The sequence below is a fragment of the Lissotriton vulgaris genome, chromosome 7, assembly GCF_964263255.1.
Source record: "Lissotriton vulgaris chromosome 7, aLisVul1.2, whole genome shotgun sequence".
NCBI lineage: Eukaryota > Metazoa > Chordata > Amphibia > Caudata > Salamandridae > Lissotriton > Lissotriton vulgaris.
The window spans coordinates 1,565,788,494-1,565,814,128 of record NC_141695.1 but is presented as its reverse complement, the minus strand read 5'-3'; the positions used below and the strand labels follow the sequence as shown (position 1 = coordinate 1,565,814,128).

The 25,635-nt window shown below is 42.4% G+C and overlaps 1 protein-coding gene across 2 annotated transcripts in view; it reads right to left on the bottom strand.

The window, feature by feature from the left end:
- RIPOR3 (RIPOR family member 3) overlaps positions 1 to 25,635 on the bottom strand; it is a 471,988-nt gene that overhangs the window by 18,532 nt on the left and 427,821 nt on the right. For both annotated transcript variants that reach the window (XM_086932462.1, XM_086932461.1), the window contains 3 exons: positions 19,561 to 19,719; positions 15,386 to 15,588; positions 9,798 to 9,881 (listed from right to left, as the gene is read on the bottom strand). In XM_086932462.1, the coding sequence (XP_086788588.1) occupies positions 9,798 to 9,881; positions 15,386 to 15,588; positions 19,561 to 19,719 (446 nt within the window). The remainder of the gene's footprint in view (positions 1 to 9,797; positions 9,882 to 15,385; positions 15,589 to 19,560; positions 19,720 to 25,635) is intronic.

The following is a 25,635-nucleotide window of genomic DNA, read 5'->3' as shown; positions in this document are numbered from 1 at the left end:
CGAACCAGGCCATCAGTGCCGCAGCGGATATATCCTTGTTAGCTGCACATGGCTACTGCCACGGTATCAACCAGCGCCGCCATGCTTGGCTCAGGCTTACATCTCTCAAGCCTGAGGCGCAACAGCGAGTGGCCAACCTGCCGTTTTCCGGGGACACGCTCTTCGGTAAACACGCAGATGACGAGATGGCCCGGATGAAGGCCGAGGCTGAAACCCTGACGGCGGTGGGCTTGGAGAAGCCCAAAGACAAGAAACCCTACCGCCAGTTCCAACGGCGGTTCGGCTCACAGGGGAAAGGAAGAGGACATTCTTCGGGACAACAGCAGCAACAACAACAGCAGCAGTTCCGAAGACCTTTCCAAAAATGTCAGAGGGGTAGAGGTGGACAGCAGTCCTCTACCGTGACCAAGGGCCCGGCCGGGTCTCGACTCTGAGCGGTTACTTCCCCGTCATCCGTTACCCGCTCCAGTGGGGGGAAGCGTTCAATTTTTTCTGGCAGAGTGGAGAAAAATTACTCAGGACAAGTGGGTGCTGAATATTGTTTGCAATGGATACAGTCTTCGATTCATCAGCCCTCCTCCAGCAATCCCTCCGGTCAGCTCGCAGTATCAACTGCGCGAGCTCCAGGCGGAGGCCGATATCCTGTTGAGAAAAAGGGCGATAGAAGACGTACCTCTGTCTCAAAGAGGAAGAGGTCTGTACTCCCGGTTCTTTCTGGTTCGCAAGAAGGACAAGAACGAGTTCAGGCCCATTCTGGACTTGCGACAGGCAAACAAGTGGATTCGCAGAGAAAAGTTTCGCATGCTGTCGTTGCATCAGATTTATCCTCAGTTGCAACAGGGGGACTGGCTTTGTGCCATAGACCTACAAGATGCGTACTTCCACGTGCCCATCGCACACAAACACAGGAAGTTTCTGCGATTTCAAGTCGGCTCCAATCATTACCAATACACGGTGCTGCCTTTCGGACTGAAATCTGCAACCAGGACATTCTCGAAGTGCATGGCAGTGGTAGCGGCACACCTGAGGAAAGACAGGGTGCTTGTCTACCCGTACCTGGACGATTGGTTGATCAAGGCCTCCTCCTTCTCAGAAGCTCAAGCAGACTTCCAGAAGACGTGCGTTCTCTTGAACAAGCTGGGGTTGCACATCAACATGTCCAAGTCGGTCCCGATCCCGGTCCAATGTATTCAATACTTGGGGGCCACCATCAATACGCTGTCAGCAAGCGTGTCTCCTTCGGAGGAGCGACGGAGATCGATCCTTCGGAAGGCTCAGGCTCTTATGACCGCTCCATCTACAACAGTGAGGACGGTGTCTTCTCTACTGGGGTCGATGGCCTCTTGTATCTTCCTCACTCCTCATGCACGACTACACATGAGGCCTCTGCAGGAGTGCTTGGAGGATCAATGGGACCAGAGGAGAGGATCTTGGGACGACAAGATACGACTGTCTCTGCATGCTCTTCAGTCTCTGAAATGGTGGTGTTCAGCGGAAAATCTCCTCAGAGGGGTTCCCTTCCACAAGGACATTCCTACTCAGACGATCGTGACAGATGCTTCTCTCCAGGGCTGGGGAGCGCATTCGGGAGACTTACAGATCCAAGGCACGTGGTCTCCGACGGAGTCCACGTATCACATCAATTTCCTGGAACTCAGAGCTGTTCACTTGGCGCTGAAGGCCTTTCATCCGTCCTTCCGGACCGACTCTCTGCTTGTACAGACGGACAATACGACCACGATGTATTACCTCAACAAGCAGGGGGGGTCGAGATCGCGCACCCTGTCTCGGGAGGCGCAGACGATCTGGCACTGGCTTCTGGCAAGAGGATTGACGATAACGGCTACACATCTGCCGGGTGTGCAGAATGTTCAGGCGGACGCACTGAGCAGACTGATTCAGGAAAACCACGAGTGGGTCATAAACGATGACGTACTAGGAGAAGTCTTCGCAAGGTGGGGGACTCCAGACGTAGATCTGTTCGCCACCGCCGAAAACAGCAAATGCCGAGACTTCGCCTCCAGGTACTACCAGCAAGGGACGCTGGGGAATGCACTCTGGATCAACTGGTCAAACAGCTTTGTTTACGCTTTTCCGCCCATCCCCCTGATTCCGGCGGTGCTCATCAAGCTGTCCAGGTCCAGGGCACGAATGATCCTGATTGCCCCGGAATGGCCCAGACAGTGGTGGTTCACGGATCTCCTACACCGGTCCCTCCTTCCACACATACGGTTGCCGTGCAGGCCGGACCTTCTCACGAAGTTCGGGGGGCAGATGGTGCACCCCAACCTCTCATCCTTGAGTTTGGCGGCATGGCTCCTGAGGTAGTGCAATATGGCCATTTGAATCTACCAGAAGATTGCATGGACATACTGAAGGAGTCTAAGAGGCCCTCCACTCAGACATCCTACGCTTACAAGTGGAAGAGGTTTTGTATCTGGTGTGTGTCCAGGAACTGTGATCCTACGACGTGCAAGGAAGATGTCATCCTTCCCTACCTCCTACATTTGGCGCAATCTGGCCTTAATGTTCACTCTATTAGGGTTCATCTCGCTGCATTGACTGCCTACAGGAAAAGCCCTTCACAGACTTGCTTCTTTCAGATCCCTGTGATCAAAGACTTTTTGGAAGGCTTGAGGAAAGTGTTCCCTCCTGTCAGGCTCCCTTCGCCTTCATGGGAATTGAATGTGGTGCTGTCCAGTTTGATGAAGGAGCCTTTTGAACCCATAAATAAGGCTTCGTTGCAGCACCTGTCCTGGAAGGCGGCGTTCCTCGTGGCCATTACATCGGCCCGCAGGGTGAGTGAAATTCAGGCGTTGTGTTGTAATGAACCTTATACTGTATTTCATGCTACTAAGGTTGTTATGCGTACTCACCCTAAATTTCTTCCAAAGGTTATTTCTGACTTTCATGTCAACCAAACCATAACTTTGCCTACGTTTTTTCAGAACCCTTCATCTCCAGCGGAAAGGTCCTTACATTCCCTGGATGTGCGGAGGGTGTTGAAATTTTATCTGGATAAGACTAAAGATATTCGTAGGTCAGACCAATTGTTTATCAATTACGGATCAGTCAGGACGGGTCTTGCGACCTCTAAGCAGTCCATTTCTAGGTGGATTGTGTCCTGCATACAACTATGTTACCAGAAAGCTAATAAGACCTTAGGGGGTAAGCCTAAGGCTCATTCCACCAGGGGCAAAGCTGCCACGACAGCATTGCTCCGTAATGTGCCGATTGCAGAAATTTGCAAGGCCGCCACTTGGAAGTCAGTTCATACCTTTGCTAAGCATTACTGTCTGGACGCTGATGCCAGAGCAGATGCTCAGGTTGGACAGGCTTCGCTGCGGAATTTGTTCGCACAATAGTGGTGTTGGTTTCTTTTCTCCACCGCCGCTTTGGTGTGGGGATGGGCTTGCCATTCTATTCACTAGATTATGACTATACACAGAGATCCCCTACTACAGAAGGAGTAGTTTCTTTTCTGTAACTCCAGTTCTGTAGTAGGGGTATCTCTGTTATAGTCATAAGCGCCCGCCCTCCTCCCCGGTGGAGAGAGAGAGAGATATTCATGTGAGAAATGCTACAGGTCTGGCGTGTTACGCCTTCAAAAAGAACTGAAAGTATGAGAGACCTGCAGGGCATTCTGGGATACTGTGAAGTTCTGGAAAGTTCTCTTAAAGGCACAGTACCCTCTTCTGAGACACATAATGGCAGCCTATGGGGCTTGTCTGTCCATGTCTTCCTCTCTATATTCCAGAGGGGTTTGTACTGAAGACAATGGAAATCTGGACAGGCTTTGCTGTTTTTGTGGATTTTTGGTGGAATTTCTAGCTGAAGTACTGGACAGTGTAGCCTTTTTATGGGCTGCATTATATGTCTTTCAATTCTCTCTTAAGTGTCTATGCAGTTCTGCATTTTTTCGACACTTTAGAGATTATTTTTGATTGCTCCGGGGTCCACGCACATGGGCGGGACTATTCACTAGATTATGACTATAACAGAGATACCCCTACTACAGAACTGAGTTACAGAAAAGAAACTACTCCTACTTGCTCATATTAATCACTCATTACTACAGACTCTTTACAAATCATACTTTACTACTCACACTTTACTACTCACACATTACTACTCGCACTTTTATATTCGCAACTTTACTACTCACACTTTCATAATCCCTCTCTAATACTCTCTATACTACTCCCACTAACACTCTACTACATACTCTACAAATATCTAATAATACAAAATAAAATTCATACTCTCTCTCTAATACTTACTCTATTGACACATTTTTACAACTCTCTAAACACAATACTAATAACTTTCTACTATTTACTACTAACAACCCACAACTCTAGCTCTATACTACTCATTCTAATACTGTACTACTATACTCACTAATACTCTATACTACTCACTACACTTAACACTACACTACTCACTATTCACTACTCACTCTTTAATATACACTAACTACTCAAACTTTAATACTTGCACTTTAATACTCACTCTCTAAAACTCTCTAATACTCTATAACTCACTAAATTTGCCTACTCACTCACCTACTTTGTACTCACACTACACTATTTACATTAATACATACAAACTACACTACTGTACACATCACTAATAATCACTCTCTATTACTAACTTTAGTAATGTATATCTAAATATAATACTCTAACACACTCTCTACTACGTGCGCTCTAACAATAACAAAAACTAATCACTATTACTCACTAATACTTTAATACTCGCTTTCTCATACTCTTGACACACTATACAAAACACTCTCTACTCTCTACAACTATAATAACTCTATAATACTCACTCAACTACTTATCACCAGCACTCCCTACTACTGTATGCCTCATTCTATAATACTCACTCTCTAATACTCTACCATCAAATACCTATAATACTAACTCTGTACTACTAACACTACTACAACTCTTCACAATTAAAAACATTGTTATTGTCATTATCAATTACATGCCTTTTACTCAATAGATTTCTATAAGAAGATATATAAGACAATTTGTCAAAAGCAATAACAAAAGCTCTAACTTTTACAAAAGCGAAACCGTTGCATTGTAAATGCTTGTTGTTCCTTGCTATTCCTACCAAGCTATGCCTCACAAATGCACACAAACAAATACATCTCACCTTGCAGACAGTCGTTACCTCTTGCCAGGCACAGCCGGCTAGAATGTTATGACGCAGTTGGGAGGCATGAGCTGAAAACCACGTGCAGGGGAAGAGGATATTTAGAACGTGCTAGCGCTCATATTAAGTGAGCATTACAGCGGTTACAAATCCAACCCCATCCTGTGACGTGAGAGAAAAGGGTGAATCAGAGGAGGGGAAAAAGGAACCACCTACGTCCGCCTCCTATTTTAAACTCCGGGGTCCGGCGCTCTGCGCCCGAGGTAGGATTGAAGTTGATGTCAACGGGTCTTGCTGCAGTGCTGGAAACAGCAAGGGGTGCCACTAGCTACCCTTCACAATAGACGATGGGTGGTTAGGCAGTTATGTGTGCCCATCACATGTGCAGTGTTGTTTAGAGAGAAACACTGAAACTGAAAATTGCTGTCTCTTGCACTAGCATCAATCACAATTGGTGGGACGTGGCCCTCGCCCTGTCGCGCTCAACATGGTTTCCCTCGCGCCTCTTTTTCTGGTTCCTTGAAATCCTCTCACGTTGTTGTTCAATAAACTAAAATGAGAAGGGCGGCGACCTGCCGCCTGATCAAACAGCCTGCCTGCCTGTGCTGCCTGAAATGAAAATCAGCGGACACAAGTTTTTGAGCATGGTAGTCACTGTGTTCTGTTGTTGGGGCCGATTTGGACTGAAATCGGCCGCAACAACAGAACCGGCCCCCTGTCTCAAAACCGGCCCCCACCCGTCCAGCCTACTGGGGGATTGCCCTGTGCCCGGAATGACCAGTCCGGCCCTGCTGTCATTTCCACACAATGGTAAATGTCCCACCATTGGAAAGATATGCATAGATTGTGGTAAAGCAAATCATTTTGTGACGACTTGCAACGCGAAGAGAAAAGTAAGTGCATTGCAGCGTGAAGACAAAATGACTGACCAAATGCTACAGCAGTGAAATTCAACATACTCCCACAATGCTAAGCGTTCACACCAATTGAGGCAAATCAATGCCAAATGAAGTTGATAATCATCTAAATCATCGAGAAAGAATTCCTCCGTGTCTGTTTACAATGAAAGGGACAATGACGAATGTGCGATATCGATGTTTACTTTAAAAAGGCATGCACATATGGGGCTAGACGAATGTGTGAAAAAATCCAAAGTAAAGACAATTCAACATGAAGACAGCTGTGCGTCGATAAATATTATGCCTCTGGAGATGTATCACAAATTATCTCCAGTACCACAATTTACGAATTCAAAGACTAGAATTCCTCTACCGTCTCTTTCAAAAAGGAAGTAAAAGCTATTCTCATGGAACAAATTTACTTGACTACTTTACCCTGCCCGGAGCTTTATTCAATCGAGACGCTCCTGTTATGTTCTTTGATGACTTTTCTGTGTTTTTTGTCCTGTTATCCCATGCTTCTCTACCTTACGACTTTTCCTGTGTATTTGTATTTATATCCCATGCTTGTTCTTTCCCTCATATTACTGCATGTATAATGTGTCATGCTATTCATTATGTATAATCAGCTTTGATCACTGTAAAGCGCTCTGATATCCGCAAGGATCTTGTTCGCGCTCTATAAAACCTTGAAAATAAATAAATAAAAGCAAAGGGTGATAGTAAATCCCAGCAAAATATCTTCACAGTTGACCATAGAACAGTAAGCATTTATCACTACAGCAAAGTGAACTATTGAGGGGCTGCCTGCCCTCCCTCTTACTAGCTTTTATGCGCGTAGACAAGCCTTCCTTGGGCACGGACACTGCAGGAGTCATAGGTTTTTTCATCTCAAGGTGGTGGACTGGCTTGCAAAAGCTGGGGAAGTTAAGGAAACATAGTCCCCTCCCTGAGTAACTGGTCTCTGGAGTGGACGCTCGGTCCTGGCACATTTAGTGTGTCATGCTGCAGGAGTCGCAGGTTTCTTTCATCTCCCGGAGGTGGGCAGGCTTGCAAAGCCCGGGTACTTTGGAAAGCCTAGTACCACTGCCAAAACTATTCTCCTCTGGGGTCTGCACTCTGGACTGCTGTATTTAGTGTTTGTGCAGGTGTCAAAGGTTTCTTGTTCGCTTTGTGGTATGCGAGCTTGCTAATCTATAGACCGGAAAAATGTAGTCCCCCTGTGTAACTGGCCCCCTCTGTACCAATTTACCACAGGCAAGGTAGAGCCGGACTGGTCATACCGGTCATCGGGCATTTCCCCGGTGGGCTGGAGGCCACGGGGTTGATTTTCACCTAAGGGGCCGATTTTGACCTATCAGGCCGCTCTCGCTAAAGGCTTGAACGAGCCACAGTTACTCCAGCAGCCAAGTGCAATGTAAATACAAGCCTCAGCGCAACCGAACAGAGCTGCCTGAGACAGGTTATGCACTTAGGGGGCTGGTCCGACAAAAATTACCAGGGCTGCTTTTGGCTTTCAATCCGGCCTAGGTAATAGTTAGTTGTTAGCATTCACAATGCCCCTTCTGCACTTATTTATACACCTAATTTACCTCAAAATGCATCAGTGGACAAATAAAAAAAGTTTTGCATTGGTACATAACAACAGGGCAAATCAATTGGTGCAGTCGTGGCTCCTTCTATTGTAAGAAATGTTGCAAACAATATTTTTTACCAGGGCACACACTGATATTTTTGCTCTGTTTGTACAATAAGAAGCCAAGCAAATACATTTTCTCCACTTGGCAAGTGTGAAAGGTAGTATTGTATTCGAGGAAAAATCAGTTTGTTCCACTTTTATTACACGACTGCCAGCATTGTGCTAAAAAAGTCAGCGCTTTTAACGTTTTTTTCAGGGAGCAGGTTTCTTTGTTAAAATAATTATTATGCTTGTAAAACCATTTGCAGTCACAACAATCTGTTCTGAAGGTTTATCGATGATCCCACAATTCATTTTGTCCATTTCCTTCCTGGCTGAAAAGTAAAAGATGTGACTAACTTTGAGAAAAATACTTGTATCCCATTTTTTGAGCAAAACAGTGCCTTAACAGTTTGCTCTATATTTTCTTTTTTATAAACGTTTTTTAAGTTACTGTTTTTTCTTTCATAAAGTCTCTATTAGATCTACAGATTCACAAACACAAAAGAACAATAAACAATAGTTCCATAATAATTTTGTTTAAAATTTTTGCTCTGGTGCAAAAATATTTCTGTCATACAGACAGAGGGGAAATTGTTGCAGAAGCAAATAATTTAAATCATATTTGTATCCCTTATTTTTCCAAGCTGTACGTTTGTATTGCATGTACAATTTTAAATGTATGATGAGACTAATGTACGGTCCATGAATACAGTATGTCTAATGTATGTATGAATTGTAATAGGAATTAAATGAACGTTTAAAGAGTTGAAAGAATGCACAAGCATAACTTTATTTGTTTTGCAATTTACACATGTAATTTCATACTTTTCTGAATGAGTCACTTAGGGTGTTACCTCGAAGAGCACAGTCTGATCTACTGGGGGAAATCATAACTGGAATAGGGTGTCCTTGTATCAAAATGTCGACCTGCTCACAGGGGATCAATTTCCCTTATTCTTTGCACTCTGTTTCACCTGATATGTCACTACCTTGATTTCTGACACTGTGACTTCCATATAAGGAAATCTGTTGCTGAAGAGAGTGGAGTGGCTATGACAATGACATTAACCTTGCCACAAGAAACTTGTCATGGTCCAGATGTTTACTTCACAGAAAGTATAATCAATTTCCTTGCTATTGCAAACATTAGCCAAGCCTACTTTGTTTCTCTCAAATGCTGAGATCATATTGACCTTGTTTTTTTATTTATTTTTTAATTTTTACGACATAGAGTAGGAAGTAGAAATATTTTTCATGAATTCTTAACAACAAACAAACTTATGCCACGCAATTGAGATTTGTATATTCTACGGCTAGATTAAATACTTGAATACAAGCTAAATATGTGAAAGATAACCAGATTCACAACTTTAAACTTTGACAAAAATGTCACCTGCCTTTTGTATGCCACCATGTTCTGTACTTAGCATGTGCATGTGTTTACATTACATGTAAACATTATGTGACTGATTAACAAAGGAATTCGAAAGTCTGCACACCAGGAATACCACTGTGACACTGTGTCGCTTGCAGGACATCAATGAATACTCTTGGAAAACCTTTGAAAATTCTAATTTAAGCTAGTGCAAAGGCTGTATTAATGATTATGCATTCTATACAAATATGCATGCAAAATGCATACTTGTACTTTTTAAGCTTTTTCTTTTTTTTTTATCCCAGGGAAAGACATGGAACATGCAAGTCAAAGGTTGTCAGGCGTACTCCTGCAAAATAAATAGAATGTGTTGGTATGTCAATGTGGAGGGATTGCCGCATGTGAATTTGAATACAGTGCATAACTGCACCTCTCATCCACGCAATGGCACTTTCTTCCTCCACGAGAAAATTGTTTTCTCCATAGAGCAAGCCCTTCTACTACACCACCACCAATTTTGAGATATGCTGCACACACAACCCCACACTGATAATGAATTGTTTCGACCTATTGACTGGAGTAAATCTCTGATCCTTTCTAGGAATCAAATCATCAAATAATGAGTACAGGACGAACTTGGAGAACGTACAGTAAACATAAATCCTGTACTTACTCTTAGATGCTTTAGGGCGAGACACGCGGCTCGTTGTAAATGGACATCTCTGCCTTGTAAGTTCTCTGTGTAGAAAAGGCCTGCCTGCAAAATAAATGTGTAAAATATATATTTCTTAAAACCTACATAAATGTTTTATATAGACAACATTATAAATCAATTGAACAGATCTTATAAATTCAATGGAGCCAGTAACTCCCATTACTAGCTCTTTTGAAATTACTGTAACTCTTTTAATGCAATCCTGAATGTATAACCTAGGACTTAAGAGGACTCAGAAACAAAAGATTTTCAAGCATTTTCCGATTTGGGCATGAGCTAAACTGAATAACACTGTTTAGGCATTATGTGCTGTGAGGAATTGGGTCCTCATATGCTTTAAAGTTCCTAATCCTTTTGCTTTTGGCCTACCTGGTTTTTGGACCTCTAATCTGAGTGAGTAGTTCTTAGTGACATCCCTGCTAGAGCTGCTAAAATTGACTTGAGCCCTAACTAGCAGTGCTGGCCTTTTGAGATAAAGCCCATTGGTCCGCAGCTAGGATATGAGGCTCTGCAGTGGGTACATGTGACCATGTGTGCACACAATTGGTCACACATGCACAGTTTGAGAATGGCACAACTATCGAACTCACACAGGTAGCCTGTTGCAGATGGGACCTATAATAATTTGGTTGTAGCCTGTGCTGGCCTCATAATTTCACTGGGCATCCTAAAGAAATAGTCCAATTTCTCTTTGACTATAGTGAGTCCGCATTGCTTTACTGCGAGTCTGTAGTAGTGCGTCGCTGTAAGTCTGTAGTGCTTTGCTCTATTCTTGCTGTAGGTGAAACCTGCAGCAAAACATAAACATTAACTTTGCATTAGGTAAACCTAGGAAAAAAATGTCTTTTCTATTGGTTTAAAAAAGGTCTGAAGTACAAATATAATAATATTTTGGCCATATTCGCACTCCTTCATGTACTTTGGGTGTTCCAGTATTTTCCTGAGTAACCTGTTTTAATTTGGGTGTCGAAGTATCCTGCTTGGCCAAGTTAATTACTTTGATGGACAGTAGGTAGATTAAAGCCTTCAGTTAAGGGGCAATTTGGGAGAAGAAGAGGGTCGGGAGAAATCTGCATGGTAATTGATCCACACTTGCTGACCACTCTGGCAATGCCCTTTCTCACAGTAACAAAATATCAAAGGGAGATATCCAGGCATCTGACACCACTCATAGGATGGGGGCTCCCTTTATAAGTTTTGGAGAGAAAGGATCAGCAGTTTGTGTCAGGAGCAGAACTAAAGTCTCTGGAGGAGCTGTGACTGACAAGGAAGGAAAGATTACACAAGGGTGGACTTGATACGGACCCTGAAGGAGCTTATCCCTGGACTTCGGTGGACTGGTCCTGCAACGAGTACCCCTTAAGGAAAGGTGACTGACTCCTGGGCATACAGGAGCCTTATAAGTGGTCAAGAGGTAGTAGAGCCTGGGTAGTGCAGGTGGGGAGTGTAATCTGCTTTTACGGCCACGGGGTGCTGCTGGTCCCAGGCCAACCATGAACCAGTAAGAAGCGCAGCTCTTAGGGTCTGATCTGCTCATTGCTGCTTGAAAAAGGCAGCTGTGAGCTGGAGCTAAGAAAAAATCTTAAGATCAGGTTGAAGAACTAAAAGGATATGTGGGAATGCCCTAAGTTATCTGTCATCGAGGGAGAGCAGTGAAAGAAAAAACTGATCCAGAAAAAGTCCCAACATTTAGACACCACGAGTCTTAAAATAATTCCTGGTGGTGGAGTTCTCTACCAAAAGTAAATGCAACAGACCCTGTTTTAAATACCCAAAAGACCCCAAGATAACATCATTTGTTTGGCCTTCACTAAAGCCACAGTACTAACAGAGGATTAGATAAGTACATCTCATTCCTTATGAACTGATTATAACAACTTTAGGTGATTGTGGATATTTGAACCAGATTTTTTCAGTTTGATTCTGTCTTTGTCAGTTGCTGAAGGGGCTAATTACGAGTCTGGCGGTCCGATGGACTGCCGAACCTGCTGTGGCAGTGAGGCTACCAGCGCACCTTCAGTCCGACCATCGTATTACGACTTTGGCGTTCGGACCGCCAAAGGACTGCTGCAATGGCTAGTGAGCGCTGATCCCGCGATGGTAGTGCAGCGGTCTGAGGCTGTAATATGCTGGCGGTGCTGCACTGTCAAGTATATTATGAGAACCGTCACCGCCACAGTTTTAATAGCAATGAGCCCGCTAGGCCTACAGGGCCCCCTGTTGCCTCCGCGCCTGGGGGTGCATGCAGGGGGGTACATGGTGTGCCCCTCTATCTTCATGCACCCCCTGAGCCTGCTTGGCATGGACTTCACAGTAATTGGGCATTAAGTGCGTATTTTGTAACTATTCTTGGAACAAGACACACTGCCACACTTCCTGGTCTAGGGGATCTGCACTTAGGCGGGCCTAGCTCCTGTGGGCAGCCTGACTAGACACGTGGAGCATATATGGAAGAGAGTACTTTGCAATAGGTGCACAAACAGTAAGGTCATGCGATGTTGTATTGACTGAGTCACATGAAACAGAGGCTTTTAATTGGCGGCAAAGTGTAAGGTGATGCTAAATTTGATTGATTTATTTAATTTAGTAAGATGGTAGAGATGTCTGGATCTGATTGGAATATGGCAAATGACTAGTTGAAGTGACCAGTGATAAACAAATAAGAGAGGCTCAGGAAGCTAAGAGAAAATTGATAGCTAACTGGCAAGGGATGTGTCTGGGTGGTTGTTGCTGAAACTAGAGCAAATCAGGCTCTTGAAATGTCTGGAGAAAGAAGATTTCAGTGTTTCTAGAGAGACAAACAGCCAAGAGGACAATGTACTTTGTTGAACTACTACCTTCTTCATAGCTTAACTAAATAAATAAAGTCAGCTCCAATTTGTTGGCTTGAAACGTCATTACTATGTTACATTGTAAAAAGCATCAAAGCAAAGGGCTCACGTTAAGCATTCAGTTTTGAATTTTGGGAAACAAAGAGTCTCAATTTTTGTGGGTGAAATTTGGATTGATAGATTATTCTTGGACTGGGAGGTACAAAGGACGAGGACTAAATACACTGGAAGTTCAAGCCAAGTTTTAGCACCAGAATTTAACCAGACTGGCAAAATAGGAAAGGAGACCACACTCTAGGTCAGTAGGACCAATCCATGGGGTGACACAGCATTTCATTGAACAGGAACAGGGCAGCCATGAGGCACACTTGACCTAGTTATCCTAATACTTTAACTGCTTTTTTCCCTGAAAATATAATTGATGAAAATGTTTTTAAATTATATATTTCAAAATATTAAAAATGTTTAAATTAGTCACCTGCACAAGGGTCCTAGCATCTCTCATTTCACACTTGCTGAAGTCTTGAATTAAAGTCTGCTTCTCTTTTGTTCAACGTGTGCCACTTGTGGGAATGTTATTGGTAGCTGCTGTATGTTGGGAAATGGGCAGCCTAGCTGACTCTGTGGTCATTTTGTGTTTGTGTTATATGTATACCTTTGTATACTGGGTCTGCATCTGAGTTTCCCAGGATGCATGACCAGAAATCACCAACCTGCAAAGTACCATTAATGATGCCTACTAATTGCCATAGTGAATGATAATAACATACATTCTAAAGTACCCCCAGCTGTAAGGATATTTCAAGTCTCAAATGAGTACCATGACCGTACAGAAGAAACACTGCCAAAGGCATAGATCTTTTCTAAGTTTTTATAAGGGTGTGGCACGGTGGCAGTGACTTTGAATAGCCCTTTTGCATATAGTAGGAGGTACTTTATTCCTCAGTATACATTATCACTTGTCAGCACCCTTTTCAAAATCTTTTTTTTTGCTTCCTCTGATGCTAGAAATCATGTGGTTGCAAATATGTAGATAAAGCCCATTATTTGGCAAATGAAAATAAACACACCATTATGCAGCGTAAAAGTCTTTGCTGTCATGTCGTAAACAATTCAATGCAAGCCAACTTTGAATTTGCAATTTAAAACACACACAATTTCATGCTGTCCAGTATGAGCTGCTCCAGCAGTGCACTAAATATGCCTCCTCTTTACCTGGTACCACAAATATCACCTTATCAATGTTGGCAGCACGCATTATGACTTCCAACCAAAACTATTATACATTATTGGGTGATGCCATTTTCCTAAAATAGATGATCAATGATGTCACAGCTATGCTGTGATTATGAAATAAGGTGCAGGTTTTTATACAGCTACTACAGATTTCAACTGTAAATTATAGTATTATTAAGATAGCTATTAGTACAGCCAGAGGGCCTTTAACAAACAAAGCAGAAGGGATATAATGCTGTTAGAACATTCCGCCCACAGGGTAGAGTGTTCTAAAATAAAAGGGGGAAACAGAAAGAGAAGAGATGGACTGCTAGAGCAGAAGGTATGTACCAGCAACTAGTAAAACTGAGCCATTTGATTATCTTCAATAAAACTCTCAACATTCCAATGTTTTACTACAGCCTTATAGCCCGTTGTAGCGGGCTATACCGGCTATTAAAGGCCCGCTCCAGCATTAAAGGCCCGAGCCGAAGGCGAGGGCCTTTAAGAAGCGTGCAGGACTTTATTAGCCGGTATCACCCAGCTACGAAGGGCTATACAGCTATTAGAACATTCTGCCACTAGAGGGCAGAATGTTCTAACAAATTAAACATAGGCCTCTCAGAGCCCGAATGGATTGAAATCCCTTAGGGCTCCAAGAGGCCTTTGTTTAAACAACATTGGAATGTTGCTTTGCGGGCCTTTACCGGCCCGTAGAAGCACGGAGCACTCCATTGTCTGCAATGGAGTGCTCCACATTCAAATGTTCTAATATAGCCTTATAGCCCGCAGTAGTGGGCTATACCGGCTATTAAAGGCTCGCTCCAACGTTAAAGGCCTGAGCCAAAGGTGAGTGCCTTTAACAAGGGAGAAGGGCTTTAATAGCCGGTATAGCCCAGCTGCCAAGGACTATAAGCCAAGCTACTCCATTGTTTTCAATGGAGCTCCCAACATTCCAATGTTCTAATATATCACTATACTCCACTATACAGAGGGCTACACAATTTGTAAATGCCATCTAGACAAGCCATGGATGAGGTCTTATAACGAAGGAGAGGGCCCTTAACAGTCTAGCCCGTGGCTATAATGCTTTTAGAACTTTTCATCATTAACTCCTTCGACGCTCATGACGAGCTCAGCTCGTCATGATGTACACCTCCATACACTCATGACGAGCTGAGCTCGTCATGAACAATGGGAATTATCAAAGATCAGCACAGGAGGAAAATAACACTAGCATCGATGGTGTTAAAGATAAACATTTTATTATAAAGACTGGGAAACCATTGAAATGTTGAAGCAGTAAGGCTTTGCCAGCCATTATTGGCCCGCTGCCACTCTACAGTTTTCAATGGAGCTCCACAATTTGATTGTTCTACCAATGCTTATTCATTTCATATAGCCATTGCTGCCTCAGTCTTGGGGCTTCTTGGTACTCTCATTGGCAGTGTTGACACTCTATACTTTGTACAAAGTTAATATTTTTATTCTGAAGCATACCTTGTCTCTGAAAGGTTTGAGCATGGCCGCTCGGCAGAGGCATGACTTTGCTGCTTTGCAGATTTTGAGGTTCTCGTCGAGCTGGAGAGTCGCTAACAGGTTGAGTGTCTGAGGCAAAGGGTGCAACTGCCGTAGCTGCTTCCCCTTCAGCTTCTTCAACTTCTTCAACCGCCCAGGCAGCTGTAGATCTTCTATGAGGGTCACTTCAATAAAAACAGCAAAGCAGTCAACAGCAAATTATGGAAGCTGATGGCTGTATAGTTCATCTCACCACAACACTAGTTTCCATACTGCCAATTGCACAAGAACATGTTCTGATACCTGAAAGCTCAATATGTTGGCAAAGTCAAAACCTATTTAATGTACTTTTGTCATTCTTCATTTGGGAGTGAAGGGCATGTGAAGTGTCCTGCTCCTGCTTTAAATAGTTTCTAAATCTTCCCACACATCACCAAACACTAAATATTAATGGTGGGAATGGGTAACTTTCGTTTAATGATGCATGTTTGCACTGGCTCGTTCAACTATATAAATCTGCTTCAATACTAAGGCCCTCATTACTATAAATTACCAAGTGGTAAAATCGCCCCAAGTTAATTCTGTTAATGAACCATGCTCTATTTCCCCACTAAGAGGTACTTTATTCCTCATAATGTATGGGCTTATGTAAGCAAGTGGTTTTACGGCACCCGAAATCTGACCATTTTCCCCATTACAGACTAATGTACCCCATGCAATTCCTCAAGGTACTCTGTTTGGCAGTTTATTTTCAGAAAAAAAACCTTTGCCAAGTGAGCGCTTTAAACATAATGCCTACTTGGCAAAGGAGCCTTCTTGGCCTTCAACAGAGTTGCAGTAGAAATATCTCCACTGATGGAGCAAAGATGCCTTCTTGCCTGGCAGGGGCTCTGAATATGGTGGGTGGTCTTTCACCAAGGGAGTGGAAGCCAAAGCCTTGGCTAACAGGACAACCCAAAGGACTACCAGGCTCAGAATGAGCCAGCTGGTGTTAGTGTTTAGAGTACACACAAGAAACCCTTGATTGCACGCCTCGGTTTTCTAAAGGAAATTGAAGTTATGTCAATAAAAAGATCTCATCAGCTATCCAGACTATATGTTTGACTAAACTGCTTGTGTCTGCATCATAACTTATTCGTTATCATGCAGACACAATTAATTTAGGATACCATTAAATTAGATTGCACTATTGGGATATGTTTTCGATAGTGATGCGTTTATTATTTCATTTGTCCTGATTAAGATATGTCAAAAAATCGTGAAACATATTGGCTGTGATTCTAAAGTCTTACTTCAAAATTAAATCAAATGTATGACCTCACGATTTTTAGAAATGAAAATAAAAAAAACTGGGAACATTGGGCCCGATTCACAGAACTAACTTAAGACAAAATCCTAAACTTACTATCATTTTGATATTCACGGAAGGCACTTACTCATTTCGGTATTCACAGAAGTTAGGAGTCCTAACTTTAGGACTCCTAAATGCCTTCTGTGAATACCGAAAGTCTTAAAATTAGGATGTTTCTCAATTTAGTAGGAGTAAAGTTAGGAGTCCTAACTTTAGGACTCCTAAATGCCTTCTGTGAATACCGAAAGTCTTAAATTTAGGATTTTTCTCAATTTAGTAGTAGTAAAGTTAGGACTCCTAACTTTAGGACTCCTTAATGCCTTCTGTGAATACCGAAAGTCTTAAAATTAGGATTTTTTATCAACTTTACTACTACTAAACTGAGAAAAATCCTCGTTTTAAGACTTTCCGTATTCACAGAAGGCATTTAGGAGTCCTAAAGTTAGGAGTCCTAACTTTACTACTACTAAATTGAGGAAAATTTTAAGACTTTCGGTTTTCACAGAAGGCATTTAGGAGTCCTAAAGTTAGGAGTCCTAATTGTACTACTACTAAACTGAAGAAAATCCTAACTTTAAGACTTTCGGTATTCACAGAAGGCCTTTAGGAGTCCTAAAGTTAGGACTCCTAACTTCTGTGAATACCGAAATGAGTAAGTGTCTTCTGTGAATACCAAAATGAGTAAGTGCCTTCTGTGAATACGAAAATGGTTGTAAGTTTAGGATTTTGTCTTAAGTTAGTTCTGTGAATCAGGCCCATTGTGTTTATTATGTAGAGCCATTGGGCCATTAAAAATATATTTATATTTTTAAGACACTGACAATTTTTGGGGTGTGCTCCTAACCAATTTATCCTAAAATATGGAGGTGCTCTGCTTTAGATCATTTGTAGTTCATGGGTAACATCACATTGTTGCATCACAAATGGAAGGACACTCTTTGGTTTTTGTTCCTTCCCCAGACACTGTTTTCATTGGAAATAAAATGTCACTTATACTGTGGCGCTGCTTTATGTAACCATATTTTAGCAGTCCCACGGTCTGTGTTTGTATTCCATTCAAGTGAGACCTGGAAAAGACAGATAGCAAGGTGTGTGAATGAGCAAAATACATGTTTATATTACTTTAGAATTGTCCTTGTATATATTTCTCGGCAATAATTTCACAGTGAGTGTGTCCACAAGTTACACAAACTCACATAAAAAAGGAATAACATTTTCATCTTTAGTCTTAAGTGATATCATTTGTGGCATGTCACATGTCCTTATTGAATCACTTCATAACACTGTGTAGATAATGAACTATTACAGAAATGGCTTTGGCTTGTCTAATCACATTTGTGCACTGTGGCAATTTGCTCCTTATGTGAACCTGTATGAAAGCTTCTGCCCTGATGTTTTGCTCCCTTACCAACCCATCGATAATTAAAAGATGGAGGAATGGAGATTGCAATTTAAACACTAAAGGTAGACAGTGCTGTATTTGTATGTTTACAAAGCAGCAATGATGTGATTTAGGTTGTATGTGATGCTTTCAAATGAGGACACATAAAATATGTGTGTTGAGTAATATTTCCCTTGACTTCCCTCATATACCTTACCATTTTTATCTTTTGTTGTTTTCTCTTATTAGTCTTTTTGTTTTTTGGCTTATTATATCTTCTTGAAGAGCTTTTTATTGTTTCTTCTTGTTCATTTTCAATTTTGAGCATATTTACTCCTTACTGCCTTCCCTTCTTACATCACACATTTCTTGTACCTCTAAATCCAATTAGTTTCCAAAATAGACATTTATTTGTACTTTCATAATAAAGTAATGGCAGGCTGTACCAATTATTCCACCCTTTAGCTTAGCATTCATTTTAACTCCACTCTGCAAGACATTAATTAATCTCAATCATTGTAATATTGGCTTTGCCAGACAAGCCTTAAATTTGTCCAGCCTTCCTTGATCTTTTTTTATTTCAATGTACATGTTCATAGCACTTTCAAAGCCTTCCTTCACCAACTAATGCAACTAAGTGAATGTAATCTTGATTAAATCTAGTTCATTTGCTCTGCCTGTTTTCTGTTGGGCCTAGGAGCATGTGATATTTCACGGATGCCTACTCCACAGAGACGTTTGACGACTGCTTCAAATAAATACATTGGGGCTCATTTGCAAGCCCATTGCGCCACCGGTGTGTCAATTTGTTTGATGCACCAGTGGCGCAATGTGCTTGCCCATATTTACAAGGACATGTAAAGTCACCCTGCGTGACTTTTCATGCCCTTGTAAATATGGGCCTCCTTAACGCATTACTCTGCATGAAAGGGGCATTCCATGGGTGTTGCTCTGGGTGTTCCCACGCACCATCCATGGAACTTGACACATTCCCAGATTTAAAACATTTTGTAAAACTGGGTATGCGTCAGAATTCTACGCCTCCCCAAGGGAGGCATAAGGAGGCGCATCAAGGAGAAATACTTGTATTACTCCTAACACTTTCCTCTTTTTATGCTCATAGAAAGAGGACAATGATTGTTTTTGTGCAGGAAGGTGCCCCTTATCCCTGTAGCGCAGGCACCCTTGCAAAATGACGCAAGGTTGTCTGCGCTGGGGCAAGCCAGCCAATTGTGCACCAGCACAGGCAAAAGTACAGTGATGTGTTGTATTGTTGTTTATAGGACGCATCCCTTTGCTTTGAAAATGAAGCAGCACGGCGCACCATAATGGGTTGCGGCACTGCACTGCGTTATTTGTTTGTAGATGAAGTCCATTGTGCAAGCAAGGCTGTATCTGTAATTGGAGACCCATTTCTACCCTTACCTTCTTTAGTGAGTGCTGCAAGATGTTTCTCAAGGTCGACAACGTTGTGTTTCTTCAAGTAGTCATGGAGCAAGAAGAAGGTAAGCAGGTCCTCAGGAAGAGCGGTAGAGGAAACCAACCCACAGCAGCTTGCGATCTGCTCCAGCAGCCTGTGACACACTAAACAGAGGATCACAAGGAATCAACAGATATAAAGCTTTCCCTCTTCAAAGGACAACAACCTGTGCATTAGTGGTGTAGGTGTACTCATTAGTCACTCTAAAGGAGATGGATGTGCAACCTAACCAGGATCTGTAACAACTACTCTGTCAATAATCTGTTAACAAATGATAAAATTGTGGTGAATGGAAATCTTTAACTTGTAGGAAGTAGTACCAAGTAGTTAATAATAAGAAACATTTTAGTATTATAGAATACTGCAGAGAGGGTAGAGGAGAGAAAGAGGCATGAGACCTAGGCATACCTTCCTTACTATAATGTATACAAAACAATTGCCAAGGACTTTTAACCCCTTCCATGCTGATGACGAACCCCAGCCGTCATGCACTACGGTCCTCGTGTGCTGATGACGGCTGGGGTTCGTCACGGCCCGCCCCTGTTCGTGCTGTTTACAGCACACCAGGGGAATCACGGCCGCATCGAAGGGGTTAAGGGAAAATCTAAAGAAGTTTGCCAGAATCACAAAGATTCTGGAGAGGTTGGCTTACCCAAACCTTATAGTGGCATGCTTCATTATATGTGATTACTCCACGCCCAGGTACGTAAATACCACCTTGACGGGCTCAATCAGTATTGGGAGTTCTTATATAATTCAAAACTTAATTATATCATCAACTCAGATAAATGGTAAAAATATCGTTATGAATACCCAGGAAGAAGGTCCTTTGTACCCCCCAAAAAAGTCCTTTATTTATCGGCTACCTTAGAAATCATCAAAAAGGTCCATGTACATCGGATGTCTGATGAAGTTTAATGACTCATTTATCCGACATTATATGCCAGCATGCCATTACCTAAATATTGGCTCCCAAAATGTCATAAGGTAATGTACTTATAGGTAAGTATAGGTTTACTATACTAAACTCCACAAATATAGAACTATGGATGTGGAGTTAAGAATAGTAAGTCTTGTTCTTCCGGACTTGGTGCATGTAGAGCAGTCCGGGTTCATGCCCCGTAAGACCACCCGCCACAACCTGCGTCATCTCTACGGAGTACTGTACATGACGGAGGATATTGGGGATGCGCAGACGGCATGGATGTTGTTGGATGCCTCAATGGCATTCAATAGTATTGAATGGGCGCATTTATTTATGGTGCTCCATAAATTTGGCTTAGGCCCGAACTCTGTGCGGATGAGTGCATCTCCTTTACGAACAACCGGTGTCCCGGGTCAGAGTGAATGGTACTATGTCCAGGGTGTTCCCCCTCAGTAGGGGTTCCAGACGGGGTTGCCCCATGTCTCCCCTCCTTTTTGCCACTGCCCTGGAGCCACTGGCGCATTGGATCAGGAGAGACTGGTCTTTCTGGGGCCTAGCTCTGACGGATGACTGGAAGAAGCGTATTTCCCTGTACGCCTATGATATTGTGCTGTATATGGCGCGGCCATACCACTCGATCACGCAGGCATTACACCTCTTTGAATTATTCGGCAGCTACTTCGGCTATACCATTAACTGGGGGAAGTCAGTGATTTTTCCTTTGTCAGGCCCCGCCCCCCACTGGTCCCCACTAGATGTCCAGCCACCGTAGTCACGGACGGGTTCAAGTACTTGGGGGTCTACATCACACAGGACATTGTGGAATTCTTTAACAGGAACCTGGAACCTCAGTTGGCTTGTCTCGGGCCGACGTGAGTCATTGGCGATCACTACCACTTTCCCTCATGGGCCGAACAGCATTATTTAAGATGCTCGCCCTGCCGAGGCTGCTATATATTTAAAAAATACACTGCGCCTGTCCCCCAGGGAGTATTTGCGTGCATCTCTCAGGCAGTGCGGACATTGCTGTGGAACGGTGGGACTCCCAGAATAGCACTACACAAGCTAACTAGAGGGCTATATGGTGGGGGCCTGGCGCTCCCCGATCTGTGAATATATTACTGGGCCTCACAGCTTCAGGTAGTCAATGACTGGGTATACACAGATAGCTCCGAACCGGCCTATAGAGTGGACAGACGATGCCAGGGGGAAACAGCGAATATTTGCTCTACGCTCGGAGGCTATGAAGGGAGTGGCCAGTGCACACTAGAGTGGTGCTCAAGTGCTGGAGGGAGGAGAATAAGTTCCTGGGGTGTATGTATAGACTGACCAGTAGAACCCCCCTGTGGCTTGGAGATCATCTGAGAGAGATTGACCGGTTTTGGGGATGGAGGTTGATTGGCATAGACTACTTGGGTGAAGTTTGGAAGGGATCTGCCCACCGCTCCTTTTCCTACCTTAAGAAGGAGTATGACCTACATGACTCACCACAATACCACTAAATACGTCTCACACACGCCAATCCGTCCCCATTGATAGAGATTCCTCCATCCTGGAGTATTCCCCTCTGGAAGATAGGTTACTACTGGGCCCTATACTAGAGAACCAAACATCCACCATTTACCGAAATCTCCTAAACAATATGCCAGACCCCATTTGGCTCCAAACAAAATGTCTTACCAACATAAAATATCAGCTTCACCCCCTATGTCTATTATTCAACCAATGTAATTGTTACCTTCGTAATCTTGTCTAATCCAATCCAGCACTAGCAGAACATATCCAATTCTTCAATCCTCTATCAGCATCCACTGGAATCAAAATTAATATATGAAACTCAATATGTCTGCTAGACAGCGCTTGATAATGTAGTGGACTCTGTAACACCTACCCAGTGTCTATTATCTGGGGTGTTTACGAAAACATATCTTAAGTTTCTCTTACCCTCATCCCACACTACAAAAAGTAAATAGTACATGTCATTTCCCTATTGAAGTAAATGTAAAACAGTTCAATCATATTGCCATGAGATAAGTACACACAACTCACCATCCTCATTATACTACGTCCATAAGTCTGTCACAAAATATCCAAATACAAGGGAAGGTTCCTGATCATAAATAAAATAAGAGTCAGTAAACTCTATGTAAATATTAACATCATCCCATTGAGTATAAGGATTCCAAAAGTATCTCACCTACGTTGGCGGTCTGTCTATACACAATTTACCCCTCAACGTGATCCATCCAATTAACTCACTTTCTATAAATAAGAGAGGAATGCTTTAGATAATGCCGCTTTTATATATATACCTAAGAAATTAGTCATGTGAGATTATATAGACTTACCCACGGTCTTATAGTAACATTCTCGGCACGGGGTCGTTATCGTCTCAAATATCTAATAACGGCTGTATATGACAAAATAGCGTCAAAGGTCATAACCCAAAATCAAAGCTGAACATACAATACTCAATTCTCAATGCCGCTCACCAAAATCTGAATCCTATCCAGTTTCACGACCTCCTATAGAATATAAAGTACATTTTAGTATTCGTGTATTGTACCACAAAAGCTAACAGTCTACGAAATCCGCTTGTTACCTATATTCTAAGACTAAGATTGATGTATACAGGTTTGTAAGACTTCTGAAGATTAAGAAATTTTTTGTTCATGCGCCATCGAAAGATAAAGGTATTTCAACACAGAATCAATTGAGTGACTTGACTATAGAAGGGGCAAATGCGACAAGACTACTACTTTCTTTGACTGAGAATGAAGATGATCCTATTACACTATCTAGAGTATTGGAAGATTTGGAGATTAATAGGTATCTCAGTTAAAGTAGTGGTTTAAAATTGAAATCAAAATGGACACCGCAACTTGGAACAGGAAATACGATAGATGCTTTCCACAAGTCTGTGGAATTGGAAATCGATAAACTCATTGATAAAAGGTCTAAAGGTGGATACTATAAGAAACCTGATAACCTTACACAGGGAGAAAGGGAGGCACTTAAACTCCTGAGGACCAATGACGACATTACCATCCGAATGGCAGACAAGGGTGGCAATGTTGTCATAATGGATACTGTTAAATACAACGCGGAGATTATGTCGCAGCTGGGGGATCTGAAATATTATGAACCCTTAGCTAGTAATCCATTGGTATCATTGACACTCTTGATAAATGAGAAACTGAAAACCTGGTATGATTTGTCACTTTTGGATGTGGATGAGTATAATTATATGACAGTATCGACACCTAGAGCCCCGTGTCTGTACACCTTACCCAAGGTGCACAAGAATAGAGAGAACCCACCCGGACGGCCGATTATCTTTGGTATTGGTGGTCCGACTGAAAAGATTTCAGAGTACATCGATATATTTATGAGACCATATGTTGAAGGTTTGCCCTCCTATATCCGAGACACCAAACATGTACTAAACATGATGTCAGATGTGGTCTGGCAAGAAGATATGTATCTAGTTACACTAGATGTGGTTTCGCTATACTCCAATATTGATCATACTTTAGGGACTATTGCAGTAGAAACCTTTTTCAACAAGAGACCAGCTGAATATCTTGAGCATACAAAGATGATACTTGACATGACACAGACTGTACTAAAGAATAATGTATTTGTATTTAATCTCAATTGGTACAGACAGCGTCTTGGGACCGCGATGGGCTCCAGGTTTGCTCCGTCTTTTGCCAACCTGTTCATGGGATGGTTTGAGGCGGAGTGGATCTGGGGTCGCCGTGGTGTCAAATGGATTGAATACATACAATACTGGGGTCGTTTCATAGACGACTGTCTCATGATCTGGACTGGTAGCCTTGAAGACCTTATGTGCTTCTTTGAACATCTGAACAGTAATGATGTTAACCTAAGGTTCACAACTCAATATGATAAGAAGAAAATCAACTTTCTTGATGTTGAATTGTACATTAAGGGGGATAAGTTGTGTTCTAGGATGTACAGAAAAGAGACTAGTTGCAACTCATTACTGCATGCAACTAGCTGCCACCCTAATTTTCAGATTAAATCCATCCCATATGGAGAGATGGTCCGAGCTAGGAGAAATTGCTCTGAGAATGAGGATGTTGACAATGTAGTTCAGGATATGTCTACTAGATTTGTAGCAAGAGGTTATCAACGGGATGTTATCGACAAGGCAAGGAGACGTGCATGTAAACTTGTGCGATCTCAGACATTAATGAAAAAAATCACCACAGAGAAGAGTGAACAGAAAGTTCGCCTAGTGACTTGTTATAATACAGAGTCCAATAAATTATACTCTATTATTAATCGTCACTGGCATCTTTTGTCTGTAGATAAAGACCTATCACCGTATATTGGGCAGAGACCGTCCATAACTTTCAGGAAAGGGAAGACCCTAGCTAATGAACTTAGCCCGAGTTATCCTATAAGGAATAGAGAAATATGGCCTAGAAATATGACAAGAGGATTCTATAAATGTGGACGATGCAATTGCTGCAGATGGGCATGTAAAAAGATTGTGAGTTTCAGTTACAATGACTCAGCTATGTATGAAATTGATACTTTCATCAATTGTGAAACTTCCTTTGTTGTATATATAATTGCTTGTACATGTGGACAGATTTATGTGGGCAGCACAATAAGAAGACTCAGGGACAGGATGATGGAACATATTAGGGCATGGAAAAATGGGGACACTAGATACCCTATTGCTGCTCATTTTGTTCAAAATATTAACAAACAGGAAGAACACCAATTTTGTTACCATGGAGTAGAACATGTGACTCAAGACCCTAGGGGAGGTAACAGAACTCTGAAACTCAGACGCAGGGAAGTACTGTGGATCATGAAATTGAAATCAGTTGAACGTGGTCTTAACATTGATAATGAATACCAGTACTTCTTAGGCAATGATTAACACATCTGCAGATCTCTGATCCAATAATGTTCTATATGATTTACTGTTTATTGATTCTAATTTGTCTACTACATGCCTGTTGTTGACATCTTGCTGCTGATAATTATTAGAATGTACAGGGACTGAGGTTTCCTAAAGGAGATTGTATGATTATTGGTATTGCTTCAACCTGTA